The sequence below is a fragment of the Pezoporus occidentalis genome, unplaced genomic scaffold (genome assembly GCF_034315485.1).
Source record: "Pezoporus occidentalis ecotype Australia unplaced genomic scaffold, CSIRO_AGI_Poc_V1 ctg15, whole genome shotgun sequence".
Taxonomy (NCBI): Eukaryota; Metazoa; Chordata; class Aves; order Psittaciformes; family Psittacidae; genus Pezoporus; species Pezoporus occidentalis.
Window position 1 is genome coordinate 3,868,012 of NW_026913316.1, and position 19,135 is coordinate 3,887,146.

The 19,135-nt window shown below is 38.5% G+C and overlaps 1 protein-coding gene across 8 annotated transcripts in view; it reads right to left on the reverse strand.

The window, feature by feature from the left end:
• The window catches only part of TENT4A (terminal nucleotidyltransferase 4A), a 60,354-nt gene that overhangs the window by 9,747 nt on the left and 31,472 nt on the right, over nucleotides 1-19,135 (reverse strand). For 3 of the 8 annotated variants that reach the window (XM_062610867.1, XM_062610866.1, XM_062610865.1), the window contains 3 exons: nucleotides 13,942-14,042; nucleotides 13,511-13,683; nucleotides 1,590-1,748 (listed from right to left, as the gene is read on the reverse strand). In XM_062610867.1, the coding sequence (XP_062466851.1) occupies nucleotides 1,590-1,748; nucleotides 13,511-13,683; nucleotides 13,942-14,042 (433 nt within the window). Of the gene's footprint in view, nucleotides 1-1,589; nucleotides 1,749-2,209; nucleotides 2,267-9,810; nucleotides 9,884-13,510; nucleotides 13,684-13,941; nucleotides 14,043-19,135 lie in introns of those variants that run through there. The other 5 variants (XM_062610869.1, XM_062610868.1, XM_062610872.1 and 2 more) reach the window with 4 other exon arrangements.

Below are 19,135 nucleotides of genomic sequence, written 5' to 3' on the forward strand. Positions count from 1 at the left end.
AGACAGTTTTGCTGCCAGAAAGAGAAATCGCATGAGGCTGGAGACATAAGCTTGCAGGAATCTCATGAAGTTTGAAAAAGGAAGATGCTAAACTCTGCCCTTGGGAAGGAATAATCTCATGCACCAGAACACACTGGGCACTGACCACCTGGAAGGCAGCCTGGCATAAATCACCAGGGATTCTCAGTGGACAAGCTGAACATCAGACAGCAACATCCTGAGCTATATTAGGAAGACTATCTCTAACAGGTGAAGGGATAGTGATCATTTCCCCTCAGCTCAGCACTGGTGAGGCCCCATACAGAGTGCTGGGCCAAGGTCTGGGCTCCCCAGTAACAAAGTGACATGGGCATATGGGAGTGAGTCCAATGAAGTTCCATGAAGATAAATAAGGTCAAAAACATTTGTGATATAAGGAAATAATGACACAGGTAGGGCTATTTTATCTCAAAAAGAGGGAGCTTGGGAAGGATCTTCTTGATGGGTCTAATGAGACAGGTAAAGAAGATGGAGCCAGACTCTTCCCACGAAAAGAACAAAAAGCAATGGGTATAAGCTTAATGCAAAGAACGCCATCTAAATTTAAGAAAAAGCTTTTACTAGAACAAGTTCCCAGAGCACTTGGGGAATCTCCATCCTTGGAGACTAAAAACCCCAATTAATATAAAAAAGGACAAGGTCATTAGGTTGAAAATATCCTGGGCCTAGATTCCCAAGGACTGAGAAAAAAGAAAAAGAACCTGACCAAAACTAGGTTTCAAAGAAACCAGCTCATTATTCTGTTACCATATGCAACCTACAACCCACAACTTGCATTAAAGCTTATGTGAGGCAGCTGTTTTGACTAATTATTTTAACAATTAAAATTGAGGGAATGTTTTCCTACAAATAGAGGTACTGAGGCTATTAAGAAAACTGAGGATTTTTCTTCCCCTTCTACCATAATGGATACATTAGCTAAAATACTTCAGGCCAGTTGAGTAGCATACAGTTTCCCTGTACATTTGCCTCCCAGCACATTTAAGCATACATTTAATATTTTGGTAAAAATTCTTGTTCACATGCCCATAATTGATTTTCTATCTTTAAAATGTATTACAGAAAGTTAAAAGTGTAGTCAGAGCTATTCTAATAATTCAAAATCAAGACGACTAGATAAGCCTGGACAGGTCAGTACTATTACTTCAGATACTTCAAAAACTAGCTTACAGATACAGCACCTACATGAAGTTTCTGTTTCAAGAACAGGAAGTTAAATAGCCTAGAGATCTGCAGATAACCAACCCACTGCTTAGGAGTCTGAAATACAACTTAAGGAGTCAGACATCTGACACTACCTTCAACTTACTCCTACATATCAGAGAAGGCTATTATATTCAGAGATGCATCTCAAACACCAAACCCTTTCCCACCCGTTCTTCTTCCCACACTTCCGACATGACAGATAAGTACTTTTATGATTACATGAGGTTTGGCACATGCTATATTATCTTCAGAGGCTTTTAGACTGACAGCACAGTGCAAATGATCTACACTTCTGATTTGACTGCTTTCTCATGACAAAGCTGCTCCATTTAGTTGGCTCATACCTGATTACTGGCGGCCATTATCAAGGTTCTCGTAGGCGCAGATTGGGGTTTACCACTTGGCATAGGCAATGCGGGTGGTAAACTGGCCATAAGCTGAGTCGGTGCTTGCAGACTGAACTGGTAAACATTAGGAGCTGTGCAAGGTGGTGTATCAGAATCCTTTTGGCAGAGAAAAAGGGGAAAAGAAAAGCAACTTTACAGAAAGCACAGTATATACAAGCTATGCATGTGAAAATGCACCCAAATATCAACTCATGTGAATACTGTAAAATTTGTTTTTTCCAATGGCAAAAACAAAACACAAGCCAGCACTACGTTTATTTTACACTTCTGTCAAAAGTTTAACTGAACCTGCATCAAGGAGACAATGTCAACAGGCTATGGCAATCACAGATCAGTTCCATTTAGTGCAATCTAAAGCCAAAGTTACATCTCTACCAAATTTGAATTAAAAGATGGGAAAACTAGGCTGAGAAAAGAAACCCAAAAAACAACAACAAACAGAACAAGATCAGCAACACTGTTAGTGATACAAGGGCTACAAGTTTAGGAGTCATGACAGAATCAGTCCTCTGAAGAGTGTTCTGGATTGTACATATCTGTACAGCAAAGTTACTCACTGTAATTGTTATAGTCTTCTCCCATCCTACCCAGCAACAGCAAAGTTAGGGCTCCACCTACCAAGAAACAAGGAGATGGTCTGCCAGTCAAGACTAGTATATGTGCACCAGTCACCCACTTCACTGCCAGTTAAGAGTTCTGCTCCTCCCCACTTTCCACTGGATACCTCAGAGATAATTCTTCAGAGGAAGCAAGATGGATGCAGGATTACAGAAAAAGATACTTTAATGGAACTGGTATTACTGATTACTGTTCCTCCTTTCCAACCTGACCAACAGCAGTTACAGATGCATCATAAGCCATCATACTGGTGATGTTAAAATACTGTGTGCCTGGAGCACTTAGCAGAAAAACAGGCAAGGAGGCAAGCACAAATGCAGGTTTTTATATGAATCACCGAGTCTGAGACCACCCAATTGACTGTCTCAATTCTTAAATGATCGATTATTTTGCAAGTTGAGGAAGCTGAAAAGCAAGCTACAGTCTTGTGAAACAACTCTGAACACAGATCCCGTACGACTTATTTTTCAGCCATAACACAATGGCAACAAATAAGTAGCTTTCCCTTCATTTCACTGCTGCTTTTCACTTCGCCCTTAACTCCAAATGATTCTGAACTTGAAAATAATGGGAAAAAAATATTCTTTACCCTACAAACTGCTAGTGTTTTTCCATTCCCAGCCATCTGGCTCTAAATATAGCAAAAGATGGGGCCAATTTGTAGTTTAGGAGTTACCATATTAAAATACATTACTTGGATCATCGTGGATCTTTACTGTTAAAGTAATTACTGAAATATTCTATTGCTCTTTCTTTAAACACTAACTGCTTGGAAGAAAAGACACTTCACTTAAACAAAGCAATATTTAAATAGATCTCCAGCACTACTACTTGACCTCATATGGCCTTGCTTTCTAAATTAGATTCTTCAGTTAGAGAACAGGCTGTCTAGGAAAATATTTTTAAGAACAGAAACAAGAAATATTTTAGAGCTTTTCTTGGAGAAAGAAGATCATTTAAGAGAGACTGACAGTTGTGAGTATCAAGCAGCCTAACAACAAACTATTAGAAAGCAAGTAGTTTTCACTTCACAGCTGAAGTGAGCACTCACAGTAGAAACAGTCTTCAATGAAACTGTCAGCTATTAGAACAATCACTCCTTTACTGGTCCATATAAAGTGTGCTTACTTAAAAGTAAGCTCCAGAAATAGAGCTGCTCTCCTACTAGGCCAGCTAGTGGTAAAAGCTACAGTACACCTTTGTGAAGCTGTTTCAGATATTTGCACCATGAATTCACTACAGACCTTATCATACACTGGTATCAAGAATCCATGCAGAAATGTAAGCCTTATTTATGAAATCAGATATTTACCATTTAATAAACATGTTCACATTCAGGCAACTACATGCTGAAACACTGATCAAAATATTAAGCTTAGTTGTATACACATGCAAAGTTGACCGCCTGGGTGAGATGGCTTTTTTTCTCATTTGCCCAATCCTGTGATATTAGCCACAGGAACAGGCTAAGGTCTCCACCAAGATTAAGCTGATGCATTAATTAATTACATGGTAGAGTCTGATATAAGGGCAAGAACTTTGATTTTTACGCTGAAGTTTCTTTAAACATTATTGGTCATGGAATTATTAATAAGCTTATTTAAAAAAGTAGTGAAAAATAAAGAGGGGGTAGTCATGTTTGACTAGACAACTCCTGAGCCTGTTCACAAGTCACCATGAGAAGGAAGGTAAGACGGAAAAGGGGATCATACTGTCTCTCCAAACCAATTCATTATCTTCTGCAATGGAACCTTCACAAACCTGATCATATAGTTTTAGTCTCTACTTAAAGACTCCTTATTTTTCTCTTCTGCTTAGATACAATTAGACCCCTTGAAGAGTCACATACCTAGCCCACCTGGGACACTTCCCCCATTTATAAGATTTCTAAGGGGTTTGTGCAACAAAAAGTTAACTCCCATATGGAAGCAGCAGCAGATGGAAGACAAAAAGGAGTCATATGGTTTAACTCAGACTAGATAAATTTCAGCACAAGGAAGCTTGTGTTGCTTTATTTAAATTTTGTAATGAGTACGTTCTTCTGCCTCAATGTTATTTACCAATACATGTCTCATAGAAGCAGACTGTATCTCTCCTGGATTGCTATATGGAGCTGATGTAACGATTCAGAAGCATCAAAGTTCTTTTGTGAGGAAGAGCATTACCTTTCTTACTCAAACTAAAACGTTAACCTCAGTGATGAGAAAATTGAGCTCAATGTGAACAGAAGTGATTTTCCACAAGCACTATCTACACTGAGGGATTAAGTCTTACTTGGTCTTCTGGACAGGATTCTGAAGTGTGATGTATAAACTTGAAGCATTACAGAAGCTCAGAAAATCTTCAGGTAAGTAAATGCATACAGGTAATAATGCTGACACTTTAGATCCACATCTGGAAGACAAAAGACCTAACCCTTACCAGGGCAAGGGCTACAGAGCCCTTTTTAACATTGTTTACATTGTAAAAATATGAATGTAAAATAAAGGGGTAAGATCCCTAAACTGATTTTAGTAAATAATCTGAGGATAAAAGCTACAAGGACTGCACTAAGAGCCAAGGTAAGCTCCTGATGTCTTGAATTTTATTACTATGGATGCTAATCATAGAATCCCTCATCCTGCAAGGAAAATATCGTCTAGAGATCATTCTGGAGAAAAGGGAGCCTACATGAATACCAGAGAGGGACGAGTCATCGGGGACTGTAGTGATAGGACAAGGAGTAATGGGTTTAAACCCATCTGAAATGGGAATTTCAGATACAGGCTCAGGTACCTGCCAGATACAGGTTTCTTCTACTGGGAACGTTCCACTTTAAAACATACTCTTTAAGCCAGTTTCAAATTCCTGAGTAAGAACTTAGTACCTGGAAGGCAGATTTCTACTATTCATAGCCTTGATTACCAAAGAGTCAAGTCTTTAATTTACCTTATTAGAAAGAAAACAAATTATAGAAGACACCTAGCAACCCAAATGTTACTGATGAACTCTCATTTAATTGCAAATTTTGCTTGAGAAATGGGACTCTCTAGCCTCCTGTCTAGACAGAAATAGTGAAATACTGCAGTCATATGAAAGATGAAGAGCTGAAACAATCTTACAATACAAATTTCTCTTCCTGACACTGGAAGAGAACTACAAAAAAGATACTTCACTGTTCTGCAAAATGCATCTCCCATTATAACAAGTCCCAGAACCTCATCAGCAAGAGAATACTCACCAGGAGCTCCTTATTAATTAAGTCTGGCTATAGCATCTTATTTCAACTCCATTAATAACTCCAGGCTTAAGATACAAGACAAACTGTAACAGTATATTAATTCAAGACAATAGTCCAGTTCCCATAAATTTCACATGCACTCAGTTATGAGCTCTCTTTCCATGATTCTATATGCATGAAAAAAGTGGTGCCTTCTGCTTTGTCTCATGATGTAGTGAGCCGAGAAGTTTCAATTGAGTAACAATAGCTACCATTTTGAGCTTTCCAAGACAATTTGTTTTTAAAAGCTGGAGATTAATTCATGGTCCCAGTCTGCCAAGTTTTGGCCCAGTGGTAAGAGTCTAACTATCCTAGGAGTCAGTATTCAGAAATCAAAACTTAAACAATAGAATGCACGCTTCCTCCTAATGTGACAGATTTGAGTTTTACACCTGACTCCCCACCACCCCAAGAATGACGTACAGAGGTTTAGGCAAATAGGTTCTTAATGTTTCCATTCTCCAAACTTCTCCCAGTAATTAAACATTTTTTTTTCCTTTCCCACAACATTCAAGAGCTGGAAGCTGTGAGAGAACAATGACCATTTCAGTAAAAACTGTTCCATCTCTGAAAGAAAAGAACTGAAAATAGTGAGATAATTGGTGTTTATAGTTAGCGCTTTACACTATATAGATTTTTTTCATGTGTTCCTCTCCATTCTCACAATTAAAGTGATTTAACAGCTGACTGCTGCCAGTCTTAGTCCTTTTGCCTCTTTTCCTGTTCTGGTCTTCTCTTTTATACCTGAACTAGCATTCGACATACGTATAAGCCAACTCAGAGGTGAGCCACAGAAACAGTAATCACCTTGTTACTAGCTTCACCTTCCAATTCAGTTCGACACAGGATTAGGTGAACACCAGTGCAGAAAAGCAGGAGTAGCCAGTGAACAGAAACATTCCTAGCAAGAGCATCAAACTACTGGATTGTCTTAGAAAAAGTGTAAAACCACATCCCTTGGAACACAGAGCGACACCAGAAAACTTCAGGCATTTCATAGTTTACGGCCACATACAGGAAGAGAACTTCAGTGCATGCTCTTGCTTGAATGGTTTTAGCCCCAGCATACTTAACTCTGCTTCCAAGGTGATTTCATGGATTATACACACCCCCCATCTCATTTCTTCCACATCAGCTTGTGTCATTTCCCCTTTTGGTGGGTGGAGCCATAACTTTAACTATGCTGTAAATAAAGTTGCACCGAGATGAACAAAATTTCTACTTCTGATAGGCAGTCATGGGATGGACAATTTGTATCAATTCTTGCATCAATCAATCGCACCATTTCCATTTACTGGCCTATAAACAATACAAAACAGTCTCAAGTAAAAAACAAAACCAAATCAAAAAGAAAAAAGAACAATTGGCTGATTTTTCTGGCTTTAAGTCCCCCTCATCAGAAAAAGAAGATATTGTGGCCATTGTGCTTACAGGAGGGGAAAAGTGAAAGAAGAGATATAGTAAACACAAGCAAACTGAAAAATATGCAGCCTTCAAAAGCATTAGTGTTTGTTTTAACAGAAAGACAACTAAAGTGTAATCCAATTAGTATTTACCAAAATTAAATACAAGCACAGCACACCTTTAACACCACCATATTATACCCTGCCAGGTCTGACTGTGGGCTTATTCCATGTTTTATCAGTATTCGCTGCATTTCACACAAGCCATCTTAAATAAAGGTCCCAGAAATATGTAATTTCAAACTTCCTTTGTTACCACCAGTGCTTAAATTTCACAGGCTTTCAATTGGTCTGTGTTGTTAACAATACAGTAATAATTTAACTTACTGTTTTTCAAGTTAAGCAATTATAGGACTCATAACACAAGCTGAACATATACCACACTAGAACAGAAATACTGAATTTAGGTTTTTCTTCCATCCTAAAATGGGGGGGGGGGGGAGGTATTTGGCTTTTCTTGCAGGGTAGAGAATGTTAAAGCATGGCAGAATATGACTAGACTTTGGCATGAGAAAATAGCGTGAGCTTGACTAACAAAACTGTGTGCTTCTCTCTAGCACCGTAGTAGTAAAACCCAATTTTATTTGCTGATTTATACATTCGATCTTTACCCTTTGCTGCTAAGAATAACTTAATAACATTACTTTATAATTTTGTGTTCAAAATTGTTCCTCCTGCAGCTCTGCATAAATTTACTTCCAGTGGGTTCAGATAAAAGACTGCTCTAGCAACTGAGACAGAAGAACTGAAAGAGAGCATGAGACAGTATAAAACAGCACATGGTCAGAGATATGGGTTAAAAAACACAAATATGAGACTATATGGTGAAAGAGGAAAACAGGCAAAAGCAGCACTGGAAAAATTTACTCGCCTCTGGTCTACAGAAACTGTTAGTAATCTGCACAGCAAGAATAGGAAAAGGTTTTAAATGATTTAGGGCTTAAAATCTTAAATTCCCTAAATCAAATGTCAACCAAATGCTTTCCCTGGTATCATCAGGTTGGTTGTGTTTGCATGCCCAGGGGTTGCTCACTGCTTTATCTGGAAACAAGCTCGCTGCAAGTCAGCACTTTTATCTTTTTTTAAAGACTAAACATTATGAGGCCTACATTTTAGAGCACTTACCTCTATTTGTTCAGGATGGGGGGAAAAAAAAAGTAAAATCTGCATTCTTGTACAAAAAGATGATCATCTATACATATATTTAAATTGTTACTTTGGTTAGGACATGTGAATATTCAGGCATGTAGAAAGAAGGAAAATCTTTGTAGCTCTTGTTCTTGGAGAGCTCCAGGCCACCCCCCTTCTCCCTCTCCCTACACACACAATTTCAGCTGGAACCGTACATATTAATCAGTCATCAAGACAGATTTAATAAGGCTACAAGAAGAGCTGTTACAGTAACTATTCTGAGGTGTCTATTCCTCTACTGCAGATAAGCACATGCCTTACACCTGCAAATTTAATCGCTTTAAAAAGCTCAACATTTATTAGGGCAAGATATGTTACATACTCTCACCTCTAATGGTGAATAGTGAAGTACAACAGTTCCTGCTAATAAGCTGAAATTCACAGTCTTTGACTATTAGGAAGGAAGGGGAGATGGTGATAACTTCATTAAGCATTTTCAGTTCAAGTACTAAGCCACAACTACTGCAGAGTAAGTAACAGTTTTAAGGTCAGTGTGGATCTTGTGAGCATTCAGCAGAATGATAGGAATGAGTACTAATCAGTCATATTTATTTACTACTCTCACATGTAAGCATCTGATCAAAGTACTGAGCATGTAATATACTTGAAGACAGTTCAAAGACACAAACACTTAAGATACTGCTCGGCCTATCCCCTAGCTGATGGGGGTGGAACAGTGCGCAGATGACGCACTGACATTCTGATGGAAGTTTGTTATAAAGCCTGAAGAGCAATGGCTACAGGCTAAGATTTCAGGAAGAGCTGGAAAGAACATACTGTAAATTTTAAGAAGTTAAATAGAGGCAAGGATTGTGTTCTCCCCCAAACTAGGCTACATTGGTATTTTGTTCACTGAAACTTCAACTACCTTGACATGACTGCATGGTCTTGAGAAGTCAGAATTCTTCACAAACTAATCGTGTCTTAGAAGCCCGAAGAACATTATCACCTGAAACACTGAGATAAGGTGTATGAAATTTCTCAGATCCAAACTTCTAACAGACAACTTTGAAATTCTGTGCTGGACTGGATATGAGATTATATATCTGTTAGGTAGCAGAAAAGGGCTTTAAAACCTTCGTACAAGCCATTACATCTGTTACTGATATGCAGATACCACTGTCAAATAAAATGCTATGCTTTATTTGGCATAACATCATCAAAACTGCAGAGCATACTCAGCACCAGGAACTATACCAGACAAAAATAAGACTGCAAAAACATACCTAGGATTACTTTTACTTGGCAGAGACTGTTTATCAGGCAGCAGACATTCTCCAGCACTACTCCAGGACATCCTGAGCTAATAAAAAACAGCTTTCCACAATGCTTAAGCAAGAAGAAATCCAGGTCATTAGTTACAGAGTGCAAGTCCAGAACAGAAAAAGCACTCAGGAAATAAAAAAAGGCATCTTCAATAGGAATTTGGTCACCGCTTAGGTTCTCAGACTGACGTATGCAACAAGCCAGAACAAGCGGAGAGCTGGGGGCAAACATAGCTTATTTATTCTTGTTTCAGATTAAATAATAATCACTTAGTTTGATGAAGTTTAAAGTGAGATTTCTTAATGCCAGAGGCTTATTTTCTATTGTGGAACAGTTTGCAAAGTTTGCAGCATTTTGCAACTTACCTGCTTCATGATTAAGTGAAGAACACATAATGCGCCTTTTTGTCAGGCGGCATATGGTATCTTAAATACCTGCACAGCAGAGTATTTCATTCAGAAAAGACTGACTAGGTAGATCAGTTTGATAATTAATCCAGAGAAATGTATACACAGTCGAATACATCCTGATATCCATATTCCTTGTATCCATAGGCTTATTTCCATATGTTCCTCAGTTTGCCCCTGATCATTAATACTTACATTCTTCACAGAGCTGACGTAACACAGTGGACACTTTAGTATTTTGCAAGGAACTGCATTAGAAGTATCAGTGAGAGAGTCAGAGCTCTGTATTATGTACAGTAAGACAAACCCATAAACTGAACAGCTATCTCACTAATAGTGATACCAGGAGACAGATTTCTCTCCTACACAGTGTTTGATCCAAAATTTACCAGCCCTTATGAAAGCTTTCTTTTGTGGCTAAGATTTCACAGTTTGCTAGGACACTTATGAAAAACAACATAACTACAATTTCATTAGCCAGACACTGCTAGCAAAAGCCATTCTGTAAATAGTTTTGCTGCCTTGGAAAATCCATGAAAGGATATGGATTATAGGAGTTATGACTTAGTCTCAGATCAAGCTCTTCATTTTGGGCTGTGCCAATAGCGGCCCAGAAGTGTGCTCCCCTGCAAGCTAGTCCTGGATATGCAAAGATGAAAGCAATCGTCTTCCTGAACTTGAGGCGGTGTACTCAGGAAAAGTGCACACATATAAAATATATGGAGAAAGAGAAGGCTGTCCTCGAAGGAGGTGGCTCTCTTGTTCCTCAGTGATACACAAATTCTCATCTTCAAAAGTATGGTCTCCATCAGTAAGGAGTAGCAGGAATGCAAAGAACTCAGGGTAGCAACTTCAAGCTCTTACATTCTGAGTATGTACAAAAGTCAACAGGATGACTTCTAAATACTAGATCCGGTTTATGGCAATCCAGTCTCCAGGAAAACCTTCTCCTTTTCATTGTTCTATTTTGACACCTGCTCCTTGAATAAATGCATAACCACTGCTATCTCTGAAGTGTCCGTAAAGTCCAAGACACCAGAAGCCTCACCTATTCATCTACTGAGCCATATTTACAGAATAAGGCAAAATCTGTAATGCTGCCAGACCTTCAAGGAAGCAAATGTTTAGAAAACATACAGAATGCTGCATTATACCCAACTAAATTGACCACTGTTATGAGCAACTATTAAACTATAGGGTTTAATAGGAATTCTAGGATCTCTGAGCTTTGATAATGCTTGCATGCTTAATATATACTGTTAATATTGCTTTCAGGACATTTTGACAAGTATATGGAAGGCCTCCAAATTTACAGCCAGTGTACAGTGATACAATGACTTCAGACGACAGTTACCTCTGTCCTAGAGTGGACAGCTGGAATACTTGAACTTCAGTAGAAGATGGAGTTCGGGGAGGGGCAATAGAACCAAATAAAGTCACAAGTTGCCAAGCCTATTTCCTTTTCCTCAGCATACATGAGTTGACTTCAATTACATTGGCAGGCAGGTCTCAAAGGTCAAGATGAAGCTGATTACTACTACCAGTGAAACTTCAGAAGTAAATTGAAAAGCAAATACACTATTAAGTCTCTAATTTGACAGCTAGGATCTTGTAGTTGATACACAGCAAAAGATACTCTGCAGTCACTCAAAACACATCTCCAGAAACAGTGTCTGGATGCAGACCTTGTGCTTAAGGTAAACAGTGACACCATAGGGATGAATATTTTGCCATTGAAATAATACCTTAATTAATGGAAAAGATCAAACTGTCCATCTAGGGTCTTCCTGCCTACTGCATTTTCTTCATAATGTGTACCTTGCTTTCAGTCTCCAGTATCAGAGAAGTGCAGAAGTTTAAATGAATACAGAATCATTCCTGAAGAACAATCCTTTCACAAGGTCAGAGCTAACATTACCTATAGCTCTACAGTGATGAGATGCACCATATTCATACTCCCTTGTTCTGAAGCTGGTACCAAAGTTCACCAATTCATATCTATTTGGAGTGCAGCAGAAGTTTTGGCATAAATCTCAGCTGTCACACATGCTAGATATTCGTTTGCTGGAACCTGGGCACAGGATTAAGCTAGATCATGCCACAGACAGGCTCTTCGAATCTGGCACAATAGGCTTCTCTTCCTGAATTAGTTGCAGCTCAAGACTGTTCAACCAGAACTTGCTCACCTTCACATACCCAAGTTCGACTTATTAGTTATTTGTCAGAAACCTGCCATTCCATTCCAAATTAAGATAACATGCTGGCAATCTAGTAAGGACATAACACAATAAAAGGCCAGGGCTTAAACTATGGTCTGTCACAAGCGCATAGGCATAAGGCTTTTTATTTTGTTAGAAAGGGTAGCATTTCCATTTGCATTGTGGATGCCCAAACTGACTGCAGGTCTTTCTTGTTGAGAGCTTCTTTGCCTTTTGCTAATTTATCTGGCATCAGGCAATAAAGTTTCATCTTCAACGTCAGGCAAAAAAGGACTAACAGGAAGTCACAACCACTCACTACCTGTTATGCTGGGAGGGCAAAATCCTAGGGAAATATTTGCATTTTTCCCTAAAACTTATTACAGCAAAATCTTTCACACTGACATACTCAAACCAGAAGCATGACTAGAAGTTATCACTGGCAAGCATCATGCCGTTCTTTTTCCATTAGCCAGATGGTGCAACTAAAACATTTACCATATTCACTAGACAAGTGAAAAGACAATTCAATACAGAAAATTCAGTAATATAAATGCACCACAGAAAGCAAACAGAACATATAAAGAAGGCACTTGTTCCTCAAAAGTTATTGTATTTTTACTGAATATAATTCTCAACCTTTAGTTCCATATTAGACTAGTTTTTGAAATCAGTCAAGAAACAGGTACTTGGACCTCTCTCTTGGCATTATCAAGTTATTCACTATTGTAATTAACTGAACATTACATTTTGTTCCAGTTAATACCTCTTCAGTAGATTTATAATGAGCACCTCATGCCATGCAATGCAATTTTGTGCTTTATAATCTGCACTGTCCAATTCTGTGTTGATTTTACTCCATACTGAAACAAAAACACCTTACAGAATCTTAAGATTCTGGGAACATACCTGAAGAGACTACAGCCTGCTCTTACAGTAAGTTACAATAAAGCCCAGCAATTATTTTCAAACAAGAAAGCTGACAGCAAGACTTCACATAGGAGGGCCCTATTACTATTAAAACATGAACTGACTGCTTGACTGAATATATTAAGGAATATTGTTCAGCACGATATGATGTTCATGCTCCATTTGGGGTGGGGGGAAAAAGGACCAGAATCTGACAACTGGAGATTTTGCCTGATGGGAAGACTTATGAAGATGTATTCTTTACTCTTCTACTTAATTAGCTAGTGTTAACTTGGGGGTTTATATTTTTGTTACATCTAACGACTACCACAAAGAGTACCAAAGATTTAGAATGGAATTAAGGCCTGTTTAATTAACTGAAAAAGTTATTTTATTTCAGTAATTGCTCTGAGCAGGGGAGGGTATTAATTTGCTGTAGCATCTTAGGGATAGTATCACATTAACTGCTGTTGTATCAGGAAAGGCTTTGAAGAGAATTATAAACTCTGCTTCTTGTGAGTTTAACCCATTAAAAGGAAAAGCTTACAATGTCACTGCCGGAGAGTGATGATACAGAAGAGGCAGATGAGCCGGAAGATAACTGTTGTGTACTAGCCAGTGACAAAGCCAAGCGCTGGTTGTAGGATGGTTCCGAGTCTCTGTTTTGTTGCTGTTCTCCATTGCACGGAGCTATCTGGTCTCTTATTTTCAACCTATTATCTGTTAACAGAAAACGTAAGTATGATTTAAGAGCACAGAATACAAACACTTGGGCCTCAAAGTCTAAGAGTTACAATTTAACAAGCTAACTGAAAAACAGGCTCAGAGAAAACTAGTCTTGGGTTAGAAATTTACAAATTCCCTTTACTTTTTCCTGCATTTCTGAAAGTGATTAATTTCAAGGCACGAGTACTTTGAATTACATCAAATTCCAAGAAAAAGTTTTATGTTGGTTTCAAAGACTCCTGCTATACCTACCAAGTTCAGGTGATAAATTAATTTTGCTCCCCCACTTCTTTTTAATCCAGGCCCTGTAGTCAATCACTTCTTGGGTCACTTTGATGATTCTACCTAATGTGCTAAAAAAATTTTTCAATTAAGTATTAAACAAAGACTGTTGGGTACATATTTGCACGCATTTCAATAAGCAATCAAATTATGCTAAAAGTCACTTTAATATATCCCTAACCAAAGAATCCTGTTGAAATTTCATTTCCTTAGCACACCATTTAACCCACCGATGTGTCACAATTTTTAAATTAGTATGTTACTTATCTTCTACCATACTAACATGCAAGCCCTGACACATAGGTAAGATTTTTACTTTGTATTTCTAAACGGAATGCATCTTAATTATCAAGATCATACATGCAGATACCAGTGTACTTGATAAAAGCAATTTACAGGTTCTTGTATTTCTCAATGCAGAAAATATTTTTTTCCACAGAATCTGGATTACAATAGTTATGAGACGCACTGAAGACATTAACCTCCCAGCTCCTCAAGCTATAGACAGCTTCATTAGTCTTTGCTTACAGATTTGCAAGACAGCTTGAAAGGTGTAAAATCCCCACAATTATAAAGGAAGTACCATGGATCGTGAGGTAGTGGAAGCAAGAAACAGACTGGCTCCAAAACCGAAGTTAGAATTTAAGAAGATTCTTAACAGCAAATGGTACAGAAAAAAAGCCCACATGGTCCTGCTGAACAGTGACCAGTTATGAACAAGCACAAAACAATATTTTTCCAACACGCCTTCCCAATATTCAGCTATTTGAATTATACTTCTACTTGAGCAAGAGTTGTATCCTTGTTTGAGCACTAGCCTTTCAAGCTTTCCTTTCATCAGGGACTAGCGGCTGAAACACTGAACTCCATACTCAAGATACGTGAAGGACTAACTATTGTACAAAACTGGGCTGTGACAAATTACCATCTTGGAGAAGTTGATGTTATTTTACTTTTGAAAATCTTCAGTGGTTACAGTTAAGCTTATTCGGTATTTCACATCATAAAGGTATACTGTACCTGTACTGGAATTTTCATTTGGTTTAGGCATAATGGAAAAGGAGGACATACATCACCTAAATGTATCTGGACTACCTTTATTAGGTCATTTTATAGTAACACTTTTAAAAGGAGGATTAATTCTCCTACTGGTTTAAACATTACTATTTCATGCAACACCAGATAACACACATTCCATGTTTAGTCTTCCAGTTCTAGAGACATGTCAGGATGTTATTACTGAAAAAAGCAATCCAGCATTGTAATATTATTTGGTTCAATATTTGCTTAACTACGTTATAAGTCCAGCAGCTGCAGAAGGGCCTCCCCCTCATGGACAGAATTAATGTCATCCACCGTTCTATTTACACATAATGTGGATAAAATGATGCATGTTGGAAAATAAAATCTTGAATTTTACATGCAGATTGTCACCACTCAGCAGCTAAAGATCTGCACTGTAATAAAATAACTCTTTGGAAACCACAGTTCAATAGCTAAGTAGAGCACACTAAGAAAGGAACAAACAAAAAAGAGGACAGTATTTTGTTAATGTATACTCCATGATATAACAGCATTTTAAATACTCAGTGCAGTTCTGGTTTCTCAATCTCAAAAATGGAAGTTAAGCCACAGGAGACAGAATGAAGACAGGATTACAAATACTGCAGAGATCAGCTGTGGCCCTGAAGCTGCAGTTTTGAAGACAGTAATGCCAGTATGGGACTCAAACATAGACAGGCTGGATCTCTTCAGCACCATGACAGAGAAGGAAATCTGAACCAAAAAAATTCATCCGAGAATGCCTTCAGAAAGATTTGAGCTTTTACTCCAAAATCACCTATACATTTTCCAAAGATTACCAGCTGTGTTCTTAGAACCAGAAAATGAACATGGAGTGACACAAGTTTTTATGAAGGAGTCTGTCAAGTCTGAAGCTTCTTGGAATATTTTCCCAGAAACAAATCAACAGTTGTACCTTCATACACCAGAAGGAAAATGAATGATACAGAATGGTATTTTTATCAGCCTGGATGACTGATACACCAAAACTGTCTCCTGTCAAATAGGCATAAATGGTGAACCTACTGTTACACCAACAATTACATCAGAGTTAAAACATACAGAACCTGTGTGGAAATCTCTTCTCTCATTAACTGATTTCACAGACAGAGATCCAAGCCCCAGCCTCTCATTTTATCAAAAATGGTAAGAAAGTAATTCTAGAAAAATAAGAGAAATTTGCCAAGTTATAAGCTCAGAAGTTCTAAGGCAGATCTACGCTACATTGCTTGTATGCCAAAATTAGAAACACTCATTAGGAGACATAAGAAACTGAAAGGTAATTAAGGCTATACTGCCATATACTTAATATAGCAGCAACGAAGGAAGTGTGATCAAGTAGATACTGCTCTCAAGTACACCATTTCATATGTATGTGACTCAAGCACATCCACAGGATCAGAGAACAGTGGATTGTTGGTTTTTTAATAAACATGTAAAAATTGTGCTTATATTTTCTTTTTTTTCCAAACTGAAAATGCCTGGGAACAAAAAACCTATTAATCTACCCCACCACTAGTATAAGGAAATTCCACACTTTTGGGTTGTTGTTTTTGTTTTGGTTTTTTTTCTGAGCCCAGAATTTCTACAGAAATATGGGACACTCCTACAACTCTTCTTGTTTCGAAGATGTGGTTATCCAGTTAACTGGTTCATAGAATTAGACAGCTCTCCTATGAAAGATACCCCTCTAAGTTTTTTCCCTTAATACTACCATATAGTAAAACCAGGAATAAGCTATTTACATACATCAATTATTTCATAAGAGCTTAGAAGCTCCTCTTTTTACACACTGCAAGCCTTCAGGTCATAGGGACACTTTCTAGCTGTCATTACAGCACAACTACAGTGCAAGTAAATCTTATAATAGGCTTAGATTGCTGACATAAGATTCAGTAAAATCAGATACTTAAACCTCCAGCCAGGCTCCAAATGAATGAGTGAATACCAGAGCAGGAATAAAAACCCCATATAGTCTGTGAAAGAACAGCCAGAATAACTGTTCAGTAGGCCTTAACTGAGCTTACAAAATACGCCCCTGGTATTAAAAGGACAATATCATCTAAAAGCAGACTAAGAAGCATGAGCATGACGATAAAAAACACAAACATACCACACCCCTAAAAAAAAATCTACAACACTAAAACCTTCACCCAAATACTCTGTGCAGAAAAAGCTGATATTGCTGATACCTCTCTAAAGAGACTACATGCATCCTAATGACAGCCACACACCCACCATTCAAGATGTGAAGCAAAAGGAGGACTGTTTCAGACAGCACATTTCTGCTTTCTGTGTCAGCAGATCTAGCAGGAAAATTTAACATTCCCTTTGACACCTCCCCAGCACTGTCTTGGCCAAGCATGGGCAATCCAAACCTAACATACAGACCTGTCAGCAGTCAGATCAGTTGAACTGTACACTAGGAAAAGACCAAACAGCTGTCAAGCACAGAGATGGAAAGCTCACTTTATGTATGGCCCAGACTATTGTCTTTTTGAAGATTATCACCTGTAAATGACAACTCCAGTCATGCAGTAGCAAAACCTTGCCAAGGCTGCCTCAGACTCTGGCCTGTGGCATGACAGCCCCTTTCCCTCATTTACCTGCACCACATGTCTGGCACCAACAAGGAGGAACCTGTTACCAATCTGCAACTCTAGGAAACAAAAGCCAGGACTCAAAAGTCAAGTTATAACTGAAAGGACATTTCAAAGCAGAACCAATCTTCCATTCCCTGCATCATAGGACATCTTCTGCCTCCCAAATGTGGCTACACTGCTGTTTAGAGATGCAGTCTGAGCACGCTTTTATATCTGAACTGTGTAACAAGCCAACATGTAAGCCAACAGCCTTATCTACAGATATATGTATTAACACCAAAGGATGCATCTTTGTTACATCCAGCTCAGCATAACTTATGGTCATCAAATGGTACAATACCATTCTCTGCATCTTCCCCCAAATGTGAACTTCTAATGCTTCTCTTGCTTCTGATCTGCCTATCAGATGGGAATCTGCTCTAATAAAATCTACTGAACTATTTATCAACCTCTTCTGAGCTGATCTTGAAGGAGAATGGCTGAGAGAGGCTAGAGACATAACAGTATTAAGGAAATTTCTGTAGCTGTAAGAACTACCTTCAGGACTCAGCTAACTGCTGTTTCCACAAAGACAGAAGACAGCTTTCAAACCCCATTACATTCCAGATATCATATTTGGAAGCTTGAAGGAAGATGCTGGTAAGACTGATTTGAATCTACCCCTTTACAATTCTGTGGTACTCACTACTACAGAACATGAGCAAGAATAAGGCCTATGCTGAAGGACCAAAATCTGACTCTTTTCTACACTGGGAAAATCAGAATCAACAGCTAGCTAGAAAACCTAAAATTAATTTAGGCTTGTGCTCCTTTGAGTTGGACCAGCCCTGAAAAAGAGAGGCAACAATGATCACCTAGAAAGATTTGAAATCTACTGAGACTGTTATCTACAAAACAGAATTCTGTACACAAAAATTCTGCCTGGAAAGAGCCAATATGAATTCAAACCTACCAGGCAGTCCACAAACAAACCACTCCACTTAGGGGAAAGCTAGACCAAATTATGACAGAACTGAATAAACTCGAGACAGCCTGCGGAGTTCAGCCTCCTGCAAGTTCCTAGCCTTTCAAGCGCTCTTTGCTTGGTCTTTGTTGATCCTTTTAGCAGAATGCCATACAGCTAGTCACAGCTTTTAAAGGGAGCCCATTATTTACACTTTAACCTCTCATTAACAAGCCTAGAAAGGGGGGAAAAAAACTGGATCAGGACAAAGGGCTTCTGGATAAGGCTACTTAAGTCAGGCCACCAGAAAAGTCTTTATAAAGACCCTGGAATATTCTGCCTAACAGGCGGAAAAAGGGTCTGAAATATAGCTGGATCACCAAAACACATGAAATAACGACTGACACTGACCATGGACTGCTGTTGAGGTTCTACAATAAGACTGCTATCAAACAGCTCATCATCCACCTACAGGTCCTTTGGCATTGACAAGACTGATGCTGGGGAAACTACCCGCACACAGGACTTTGTTGAATGCTGTTCCTCTTGTCACACC